At 29.4% G+C, this 12,323-nt stretch overlaps 1 protein-coding gene across 2 annotated transcripts; it reads right to left on the bottom strand.

Annotated features, from left to right (window-relative positions):
* Positions 1-3,309: 3,309 nt before the first annotated feature.
* On the bottom strand, positions 3,310-10,498 carry LOC145323231 (uncharacterized). 2 transcript variants are annotated; one of them, XM_080165674.1, is made up of 4 exons: positions 10,429-10,498; positions 10,253-10,308; positions 9,312-9,372; positions 3,310-4,009 (listed from the first exon to the last, which is right to left on the bottom strand). In XM_080165674.1, exon 4 carries the CDS (start codon positions 3,999-4,001, stop codon positions 3,330-3,332), a length of 672 nt encoding a protein of 223 aa, XP_080021800.1. In that variant the 5' UTR covers positions 4,002-4,009; positions 9,312-9,372; positions 10,253-10,308; positions 10,429-10,498; the 3' UTR covers positions 3,310-3,329. The 2 variants fall into 2 exon arrangements, with proteins under 2 accessions (XP_080021800.1, XP_080021801.1); XM_080165675.1 differs by lacking the exon at positions 10,253-10,308.
* Positions 10,499-12,323: the final 1,825 nt, after the last annotated feature.

Genomic DNA, 12,323 nt, shown 5'->3' on the forward strand with positions numbered 1-12,323 from the left:
GTGAAAGAAAACCTTACTACTGTATTTTAAAGAATTTATTCTTAAATCTTACTTACAAGATAAATTATATAATAGTTGATATGAAAAATAAGATAAAAAGACTGATAATAATCATTATTTATTATACTAAACTAAATACATACATACATTATTGTTAAAACTTTGGCATAATAATATTTATTTTAAATAGAGGAGTAAATAGGAAACACTAAACTTTGTGCTATTTTTATTGATTTTCAAAGTTCAGTATTTGTTACATCTCTGTGTTCATGTAGATTATCATCCTCAATTAGGTTTAGAGCTCCTTTAAATTGACAGAAGGTTTTAAAATTGCCATCATGTACAACTATGGCAAACTTTGGTTGAGATAACATAATTACATCTCTACAAAATGTATCATATTTATTTCGTTCATCATTACTTCTATCAAGACTCATGCTTATCTCATTATCTGAATATTTTAGTGAATTCTCATTTCCCCAAGCTGCAAATTCATGTTTATGATCAATAGTTTCATCAGCAAATACAATAATATTCTTGAATTCAGGGATTTCTTTTAACTTTGATGGCTCCTCCATATTGATATAATTGATATGTCTTGGCTTGTTAACTAGATCTTTGAACTCTTTCTTTGAGTTGTTGTCAAGGTTATGATAACTCCAAAATATATCAGCATTATTTCTAGAAATGTTTTTCTTTACATACTCATATAGCTCTTTATTTTCTGATTCAATTTTCTTCTTAACTTGATACTTTCTTTCATTTTTAGATAAACTAAGAAACTCCTTTGTATTTGCTCCTCTGATAATATCTTTAGAAGTTCTTGAGTATGTTATGATTGCAATACTCTCATCATGATCAAATAGTTTATACTTCTCTAGTATTGCCATAGTTAAGCTACTAATATCATGTTTATATTTATTATGATAGTGATGACACTTTGGAGCTTTTCCTTCAGAATAAATAAATTTATGTAGATTTTTATCTTCAATTGCCCCAAAACTATTCAGTTTTTCATTTTGTTTCTTTAAAATAATAATTGCATGGGACATTGCTCTAAGCACTTTATTCCTCATTTGGTCAAGCCATAAATCGCGATCTGTATCACATATGATGATGTTCCTTGCTTGAGCACCTTGGAATTCATGTATACTTGTTACCAATATTCCTTCTGGTTTTTTTATGTATGCTTTAAAGTCTCTGATGACCGGTATGGTTGAAGATAGTTGTTTGTTTAATAATTCAAATATTTCCGTACTACTATATGATAATATAACAAAACTTTCTTTTGGGTTATGTATGAAATATTTTTTTACAGCAGCAACAGCTAATAAACTAGAACGTATGTCATAAACATTTCTGTAGTAAAAATTATGGGTACCCATGACATTAGTATCAGGAGACATTTGTTGAGTAGAATCCTGTTCTAAAGCTTTAGCTAGATGAATAATTTGTTGACTATTTCTCATATTCTTGGTGAGATTAACATGTACAGCATTACAATTAACTTTCTTAGTTTCTATCCACTCTATCCATTCTATTGCTTTTGCATTTTTTACCTCATTTTTTCTCAATGGTTCTCTTTCTAAAATGTCTCCATTTACTTTTAGGTTTACACAAATTGTTTCTATAGAGTCAGGAAAACCAAAATTTCCAATTATCATTTCATCAATGAATAAATGATCACATGGATTATCTCTTAAAAAACTGCTTATTGCATCAGTTATATCACTTCGGTTTGTAAGTTCTAAACTAGGCCCACTACCATTCAAATACTTTTCATACTTAGGTATATCATTTATTGTAATAACTCTTATATTAGGATAACAGTCAAAATCTGTAATAGCTATTATATCCATAACAGATGATTGGGTAGTTTCAAATCCAAAAGTAGTATGTGTAAGTCCAGTTAAATCAATGTAAAATATTTGATTTTCATGATTGTCAGTGGCACATTTTTTAGCTCTTTCCTTTAGTACATATGTTTTACCTGTACCATAGTCACCATCTATGATAAGGAATTTTGCTGGTGAGTATAATGCTTGCAGCTGTTCATTGTTGAGCATGTATACAGCCTTTTCATCATCTACAAAGTCTGTTAATGCTTTTTGCTGATTGGAGAACACAGGATCTGATACATCACTCATTTCTGATAGTTTTGTAGCCTTTCCACCTAATGCATTTTGCTCATTGGTTAACATGGAATCATGTACATAACTCTTTTTTGATAGTCCTGTAGCCTTACCTGCTAATGCATGTTGTTTATTTGTTAAAATGGGATCAGGTACATTAATCTTTTTTGATGGTCCTTTAGCCTTTCCTATTAATGCTTTTTGTTCATCTGTTAACATGGAATCAGGTACAAAACTCTCTCCTGATATTCCAACAGTTTTTCCTGTTAATGCTTTTTCAGCTTCTCTGCTTACTGTCAATGGATCTGATATCAATTTCTCAAATTTACTTGACTCCTTTAATGAAATGTGATATATCAATTCAGCCACAAGGTCTAGATATAAATTTTGATCATGATTCTGTGAAGTAACAAGTCTGCCTTCCAATAAGTGCTTCATCCAAGGACTTACATCAAAAACATCTCTTTCTCTTAAAATGAATTGCTGACAGTTGACACACTGAATTTTAGAATCATCACAAGTATTCAAATAAGGAACACATGCAGCTCTGACAAACACCCAATCTTTAGATAGTATACCTCCAAATAATTTTTGTATGAATAAAAAGTGTTGTTTTGTTTGATCTGCAGCATCTTTTAGTAATTTGAGTTTATCATTTGAATCATTGCAACCACGTTTGACCTCTATGTTTATAATAGCACTATACTCAGGAACTATCATGATGGTGTCCCATTCAGTTTTTTTTTCTTGAAGGCTAAAATTATAAAACTGATATTTGTAAAAGTTTCTAAGTTTATCATTAGGGATCTTATAAAGAAATGTATTTTCTATTTTAATATTAGCTTTTTGATATGTTTGGTCATCCAACTTCTTTTTATTAGGATTTAGACTAGCAGAACACTGATCTGTGTTTGAGCTGTCAGTGTTCATATTTTGGAAATCAGATTGTGCTGATTCTTCATTAAAACGTTTTCTGTCTACTTGACATTTTAACACCTGACATAAATAAAGCTTATATTTCACTTGCTTGAAATGTTTTTTGTTGTTGAAATAATACAAAAATTCTTGTATTTTAAGAAACAACAATTGAAAGACAGAAAAGAAAAATATTTAAGCAATTTTACGAAAATTAAGTTAAAAATAACTCAAATTAAAAGTTACATAATTGTGCCTTAAATTAATGAGAGAATCAAAGCTTTATAGGACAAAATATATAGTTAAATGTATGAAATATGAACATTCCTGTTTAAACAACCAGTTATCAGGGCCTTGAAATTGCAAAGGATTTTCCCTCCACCTTATATGTTCATCAATACAAGACTTCAGATTCTCCTCTTCAACGTCTTCTATGTCAAAGATCTCCTTCACTCTTTTCTCATACTGATTAAATTCTGCATATTTATCCTTGCCTCTGGTATCTTTTCCTTTTTTAACTAATTGTTGGATACAATCAGCTGATTGAAAGCTGTTGATTATAAAAGTTTCTAAATTTGAATTTCTTGCTGCATTGACAAGCTCATGATGTAAACGTTCTTCCAGATGTCTATCCAAAATCTGATCATCTTGCTTTTCCCTGCCCTTGTTTCCTATCACATTTGGTTTCTTAGGTGTTACAAAATGGTTTGGAATAGCTATAATTTTGCTGTCTGGATCAAAATAATAATCAGCGACTTTCTGTTTTATCTCTTCAATCTTTTCTTTAGCTAAAATTCTTTGATTTTCTCCTGCAGGTCCATGGAAGTTAATACTCAGGTTACTAAATTCTTCAGGCAAATTCAAGGTTTGAGAATCCTGTGAAGATAGGGGATATACCCCAAATTGAAGATCACAAGTGCAGGAAGAATTTGTTGCTGGGCCAGCTCCTTCCATTTCACAAACTAAAAATATATTTTTGTATAAGTCAAAGACATCAAAATTGTTTTGTAAATATTCATTGCCCCTGAATTATTAAGACACATTTTCTATGCCTAAAATATTAAAGGGAGTGTGTACTGTGTATGTAAAAATTCCCCATCTGATTGTCAAATCTTAACATTTTCTAAGCACCTTTCACTATACTAATCAACCCAAAAACGTAATATTAAGAAAAATATCGAGGATTTATGCCTTAATTTTTCGGTATTTTGGGAAGGAAAAATGAAAATACAGGGATAATCTGAACACTTTTTGTTTATTATAATGTTTCTGGTGATATTTAACTTGTCATACATAGTTGAAACAATTTACTTACTATTAAAGAATTTGTATTATGACATAAAATTGCCAATTCAAGTTTCAATAACGTAGTAATTAGGTAATAAAGATATATTTCAAATTCATATTATTGACAAAAAAATACCTCTTTGTCTACAAAGGGATGAATCTCATAGGTTATTTAAAGTGATAATAACCTTTTTTTATTGTGTCAGACAATAAATAAACCACTTAGGAGATTTAGATTACACTTTTATCAGACTGTTTATAAAGAAATATTGCGCCTTTAATATTTTAAAAGAAGGTGTATCAACTTTTTTTTTATAGCTAGCCGGTCCTTTTAGTAAGTAGTAGATGTAAAATTTTTCATAGAATTCAGATATGCAATCGGTTTTTTTGTAGACCTCTTATTTTTTAAGTAATTTAAGTTTTTTAAAAAAAAATTAAGTCGATTTTAAGGTACTAAAATGCAACAAAAAAAAGAAAGAAAATGGCCATTATGAACAAAAATAGTAAGATCTTTAATTTGACACCTTACTTTTTCAATTCTGTCAGGTAATTATTGAAAAAATCGATTTTTTTAAACCCACGAGAATAAAAACTTTGAACTCAATTTTATCATTTCACAAGTAAAAAAATATGGGTTCATATATACCTTTAGAATCAGAAAAATATTACGAATTCATTGTAAGCAAAATTGAAAAAAAAAGTTTACAATATAGTATATAAACTACAATAAAAGGAATTATATGAAAATATCATATTATATTGTACAGGCAACGTCTTAATTCTTGAATTGAGTATAAAAATGGGAAGGGGGTAAAGAGGGAGTAAAGAGGGGGTAAAAAAGGGAAGACGATAGTGTTGCCTGAACAAAAAATACAATTGGCCATTTGTAGATTTTTTTATTTTTTTACTTTTTTTCAATTTTGCTTACAATGGATTTGTAATATTTTTCTGATTCTAAAGGTATATATGAACCCATGTTTTTTTTCTGTCTGTTTGAGAAAATATTTAGGTCTAAAGTTTTTATTAAACCGAGGTTAAAAAAATAGATTTTTTCAATAATTACTCAACAGAATTTTAAAAGTAAGGTGTCAAATTAAAGATCTTACTATTTTTGTTCTTACTGGCCATTTTCTTCTTTTATTTTGTTGCGTTTTAGTACCTTAAAACCGACTTAATTATTTTTTTTAAAAACTTAAATTACTTAAAAAATAAGAGGTCTACAAAAAAAACCGATTGCATATCTGAATTCTATGAAAAATTTTACATCTACTACTTACTAAAAGAACCGGCTAGCTATAAAAAAAAAAGTTGATACACCTTCTTTGTAATTAAAGGTGGGCAAGAGATGGGCCAACTGAAGTTACTTGGATACTAATAAAAAAACCTGTTTTTAGCTTTGTTATTCTATATGATATTAAACAAAAACTATTGCTTATTTTATTAATTTCTAAGTAACTATACATTGGTTTATAGCAAGGATTATGTTAAAAGTTGGCTTAACAGTTAGAGATAACGTTTTTTGAGATAACGCACAATGGGCATCCAGTTTATATTTTACTCAGTGCGTCTGTCTGTCAGTCATGCCACTTAAGACCAATATATATGTAATCTATGCAAATATGTTTAGCATTTTTTTTATTTAATAATTCAAATTAATGAATTTCTACTCTTAAACTCACTTTCTCTGTTTGAACATACACAATTTTTGGATCAGCTGAATTTGAGTTTCTGATTGTGTACATAGTTTCCTCATCCTATCTCAATATTTACTACTAGCTAAAAAAGCTTGAAACTTCTAAAAAAAATCTAAAGAAGCAGTCTTAACTTTTTTTTCATAGCTAGCCGGTTCTTTTAGTAAGTAGAAGATGTAAATTTTTCCATAGAATTCAGATATGCAATCGGTTTTTTTGTAGACCTCTTATTTTTTAAGTAATTTAAGTTTTTTTTTTTTTTTAAATTAAGTCGATTTTAAGGTACTAAAATGCAACAAAAAAAAGAAAGAAAATGGCCATTATGAACAAAAATAGTAAGATCTTTAATTTGACACCTTACTTTTTCAATTCTGTCAGGTAATTATTGAAAAAATCGATTTTTTTAAACCCACGAGAATAAAAACTTTGAACTTAATTTTATCATTCCCCAGGCATAAGAAATAGGTGTTATATATACTGTTAGAATGAGAAAAATATTACAAATACATTCTAAGCAAAATTGAAATAAAAAGTTCACAATATAGTATATAATATAAACTACAATAAAAGGAATTATATGAAAATATTATATTATATTATACAGGCAACCATCTTATTTCTTGAATTGAGAATAAAAATGGGAAGGGGTTAAAGAGGGGATGAAGAAAGTGTTGCCTGAACAAAAAAATATAATAGGCCATTTTTTTATATTTTATTTTTTTTACTTTTTTTCAATTTTGCTTACAATGGATTCGTAATATTTTTCTGATTCTAAAGGTATATATGAACCCATATTTTTTTTACCTGTGAAATGATAAAATTAAGTTCAAAGTTTTTATTCTCGTGGGTTTAAAAAAATCAATTTTTTCAATAATTACCTGACAAAATTCAAAAAGTAAGGTGTCAAATTAAAGATCTTACTATTTTTGTACATAATGGCCATTTTCTTCCTTTTTTTTGTTGCGTTTTAGTACCTTAAAATCGACTTAATTTAAAAAAAAAAAAACTTAAATTACTTTAAAAATAAGAGGTCTACAAAAAAAACCGATTGCATATCTGAATTCTATGAAAAATTTTACATCTACTACTTACTAAAAGAACCGGCTAGCTATAAAAAAAAAAGTTGATACACCTTCTTTGTAATTAAAGGTGGGCAAGAGATGGGCCAACTGAAGTTACTTGGATACTAATAAAAAAACCTGTTTTTAGCTTTGTTATTCTATATGATATTAAACAAAAACTATTGCTTATTTTATTAATTTCTAAGTAACTATACATTGGTTTATAGCAAGGATTATGTTAAAAGTTGGCTTAACAGTTAGAGATAACGTTTTTTGAGATAACGCACAATGGGCATCCAGTTTATATTTTACTCAGTGCGTCTGTCTGTCAGTCATGCCACTTAAGACCAATATATATGTAATCTATGCAAATATGTTTAGCATTTTTTTTATTTAATAATTCAAATTAATGAATTTCTACTCTTAAACTCACTTTCTCTGTTTGAACATACACAATTTTTGGATCAGCTGAATTTGAGTTTCTGATTGTGTACATAGTTTCCTCATCCTATCTCAATATTTACTACTAGCTAAAAAAGCTTGAAACTTCTAAAAAAAATCTAAAGAAGCAGTCTTAACTTTTTTTTCATAGCTAGCCGGTTCTTTTAGTAAGTAGAAGATGTAAATTTTTCCATAGAATTCAGATATGCAATCGGTTTTTTTGTAGACCTCTTATTTTTTAAGTAATTTAAGTTTTTTTTTTTTTTTAAATTAAGTCGATTTTAAGGTACTAAAATGCAACAAAAAAAAGAAAGAAAATGGCCATTATGAACAAAAATAGTAAGATCTTTAATTTGACACCTTACTTTTTCAATTCTGTCAGGTAATTATTGAAAAAATCGATTTTTTTAAACCCACGAGAATAAAAACTTTGAACTTAATTTTATCATTCCCCAGGCATAAGAAATAGGTGTTATATATACTGTTAGAATGAGAAAAATATTACAAATACATTCTAAGCAAAATTGAAATAAAAAGTTCACAATATAGTATATAATATAAACTACAATAAAAGGAATTATATGAAAATATTATATTATATTATACAGGCAACCATCTTATTTCTTGAATTGAGAATAAAAATGGGAAGGGGTTAAAGAGGGGATGAAGAAAGTGTTGCCTGAACAAAAAAATATAATAGGCCATTTTTTTATATTTTATTTTTTTTACTTTTTTTCAATTTTGCTTACAATGGATTCGTAATATTTTTCTGATTCTAAAGGTATATATGAACCCATATTTTTTTTACCTGTGAAATGATAAAATTAAGTTCAAAGTTTTTATTCTCGTGGGTTTAAAAAAATCAATTTTTTCAATAATTACCTGACAAAATTCAAAAAGTAAGGTGTCAAATTAAAGATCTTACTATTTTTGTACATAATGGCCATTTTCTTCCTTTTTTTTGTTGCGTTTTAGTACCTTAAAATCGACTTAATTTAAAAAAAAAAAAACTTAAATTACTTTAAAAATAAGAGGTCTACAAAAAAAACCGATTGCATATCTGAATTCTATGAAAAATTTTACATCTACTACTTACTAAAAGAACCGGCTAGCTATAAAAAAAAAAAGTTAAGACGCCTACTTTGAAAAATTAAAATTTTGAATGTAAAATGTATAAATCGTTTATACATCATATCACTTTGACCAGAGTAGCTGAAAATAGGTTTTGCAATATTTGGGTTATATTCTGAAAGAAATAGAAATTGGGGAAGAAATAGGCATCAATTTTAAGTTGAACAATTTTTGAGCTTTGCCACTTATAGATGTTGCCATCCTTGTTTATTCTACATTAATTATTATTTTTAAATACATAATATGGCTCTTTTTCAGGGGTTTGTTGCTATCATTGGTCTCTATTTAGGTCAAAAGTTAAAGAAAAATATCTTGAACAAAAGACCAATTTTTGTGTTGTTAGAAATGAGAAGAAAAATTAGAGGAAATTAAAATACCCTTTTCATTGGTTAAATCATCAAACTTATCAAAAGATTTCATTTAATTTTTATTTAAACAAAGATGTACACAAGGACGTCAAAGGGGGGGGGGGGTAAACAAAATTTACCCCTGCCAACAAATTTCAGGGGGGAGGGGTAATTACCCCCCCAAGCAAATTTTACCCCCGGGGTTCAAGCGTTATTTTACCCCCCCAAATAAAAAGCTTGGACGCCCCTGCATGTACAGACAAACTTTAATTAAAGAGTAGGTGAGCTGCATAGGAAGTTACTTACTTGCCACTTGATAATCAAGCCAACTGTTGTCATTAATGAAGTCTTTTTTCTTGCAGGAATACTAAAATAGACATGATATTTATTTGTTATTTTTTAGTAGCAAAGCTAGTCTATAAATGACTTTGTCCAATTGTCCGCCAGTCCATAACCCTATGGGGTAAATGGGATTTACTCAGCTGTTATTAAATCTAGACCTTTGAATTTCCATGAAAATTTTTCTATCATTAATGTATATATTTATGTATATAATAACCATGGAAATCAGACTGCTTTAACGCAGGCTTTAATTTTTATTCATTTCTACATATCTTTGGTTGTTTTGGTCCGATTTTAAATTTCTTTGCTGGTATTTTGGGTATCAAAATTAAATTTTCGACCATCCCTTTTGCAATTTTTGTTTTAACAAGTAAATGCCAAAAAAAATTGGGGGGTGGAAATTTTTTTCTAGGGGCAATTAATTTAAGGAGGATACAAGGTACCCTCCCCATAAATAGTTATGAACTGTCCCAGGACCTATGAGAAGCTACACCAAAGAAAAACCAGTTCAGCAATTAGCAAGCACCTTGGACAGAAATAGATTCTTTCTAGCATACTAGCTTTGGAAACCCATTTATTTAATTTAGATTTTTTTTTAAAGTAAAAAGAAATTTAGGGGGGATTGGATGGGGAGGTTACCCCCCCCCCCCCCACCATCTCAATTTTTTTTCTATGGGAGATTTTTCTTCGGATGGTGGTTGTACCCTCAACAAAAAAGTTATAAACCTTCCCGGGACCTATGAGAAGCTACCCTGTTAAGGAGAACCCAATCGGTTCAGCGGTTAGCGAGATCCTTTGGTACAGACAGAGAGACATCATTCTACTTTGGATTACAGATAAGGAACATTACTTACCTGTCCCCTTCCCTTTTATGAAATAAATTAAAAATGAACCACTTCCCTTACCTTTAGTGGTTTAAGGAGCTCCAAATCTGTAGGAACTGTAAATGCTGTATTCACACCTAGCATTGGGTAAATAACTATGTCAAGAAATTCTAAATTATGTTCAATCTATTTTAAAATTAGAGGATGACTTCTGTGCTAGATTAAGCATTAAGCGGGAACTGCCAATATTTTTTTACCTGAGATAAGCAAAATTCACTCCAATGTCATGTAATTTAAGCAATGACTCAACATTTTCTCATATTTCCTGAAAATAAATATTTATTTTTTAATAATAATTATTTAGGTTATATTTACGAAAAAATGTTTTAATCAGAATATGAATACATAAAAAACGTAAAATTTGTTTATTAAATTTGTTGAAAAACTGCGTAAATACAAGATAATGTTAAGAACATACTTATATTCTTACAACTTGATTAAAAAGAGATGATACGCGTATTACATTGTACTTTGTGGTCCTAGAAATCAGTAATCCAAAACTCATATCAATCAATAATTATATCACATAAAAATTTGCTGTTCAGAAAGTTAAAAATCAACATGTTTACTTTCTGGTAACGATTATAGAGCTGCCACACTTTATCAATACTACCTAACTGCTACAGAAATCAACATGCAATGTTTGAAAATGATAAGACAATTCTAACATGCCTAAATCAATGAAAAGAGCTAACCATTATGGAAGGATGGACTGACCTAATTATAGAAAATCTTCGCTTTTAGAAATTAAATAGGTCATTTAATAATTTGTATGTATATACAGGGTGCGTCATTTGTAGGTATATATGTACAATATTATATAATGCCTGTAATAATCTATAATACAAAGTAGAACGATGTCTGTCCGTCTGTCCGTCTGTCCGTCTGACCGTCTGTCCGTCTGTCTGTCCGTCCGTCCCTTAAGATCTCGGTAACCACTGAACCGATCGGATTCTACTCTTCAGGGTATATACCTATTGGTCCTGTGGTGGTTTTAAGCTATTTTCTAGGGGGGTGGGACACCCCCAACCCCCCCAAAAACAAAAAAATCCCCCCCCCATTTTTTTTTTTTTTTTTTTTTTTTTTTTTTTGCAGAAGATTTCCTTGGTCCTTTGTTCAAAAATATTTTTTATTCCAGCATTTATTTTGAATGAAAGAATAGCAACATTCTCTCACTAAAAACAATAAATATTAATTTTTTACGAATTTCGCCTTAATTTTTTTATCACCTCTTGGGGCAAAGCCCCTAGAGGCTAGGGGCGAAGCCGCTAGTATTTTATACAAAGTAGAATGATGTCTGTCCGTCCCTTAAGATCTTGGTGACCACTGAACCGATCGGATTCTACTCTTCAGGGAATATACCTACTAGTCCTTTGGTGGTTTTAGGCTATTTTCTTGAAGGGTGGGACACCCCCCCAAAAATGAAAAATTCCCCCCTCAATTTTTTTTATTATTTAAAATTAGTGTTGGAGTTGGTGCTTCTCATCAGATACTCAATTTTTTTTTAATTATTTAAAATTTGCGGGGGTATCTCCAGAGGTAATTATCTTTTTTCTTTAATTACCTCTTGGGGCAAAGTCCCTAGAGGCTAGGGGCGAATCCGCTAGTAATATTTTATAACTGAAGAATAAGTTTGATTATATAACATGACAAATTTTAATATAGTGACAACTTTTTTTTAGGTTATATTACTAATACTAACTTAGTTAAACTATGATATGATTTATTGACTTCAATTTTTAAAGCAATCAATGCATTGGGCACAGCAAGAGATGTACATGGTTGCCAAACTTTAATATTTTGTTTTGTTGAAAAATAAAGAATCAATCCAATATACTTACATACAACGTATACTGAGGAATATTAGTACCTCTAATGATATTAATCAAAATTACCCCTTCTATAAATAAAAGTTTGAAAAAAATGAACCAATCAATATTTAACAAAAGTATCAATAGATTTTTTAGGCAACAAATGGGAGAAAGTGGCTATTAAAAATTTAGTTACTTGTGTAATTAAAACAGTCCAATGTCCCCTCCCTCCCTGACTTTGTAGTGGCTGTAGGACCTTTTACAAGCTTCTCTGTAAAGGA

The sequence above is a fragment of the Acartia tonsa genome, chromosome 6 (genome assembly GCF_053477335.1).
Source record: "Acartia tonsa isolate MP-2025a chromosome 6, ASM5347733v1, whole genome shotgun sequence".
In the NCBI taxonomy this organism is placed as follows: Eukaryota; Metazoa; Arthropoda; class Copepoda; order Calanoida; family Acartiidae; genus Acartia; species Acartia tonsa.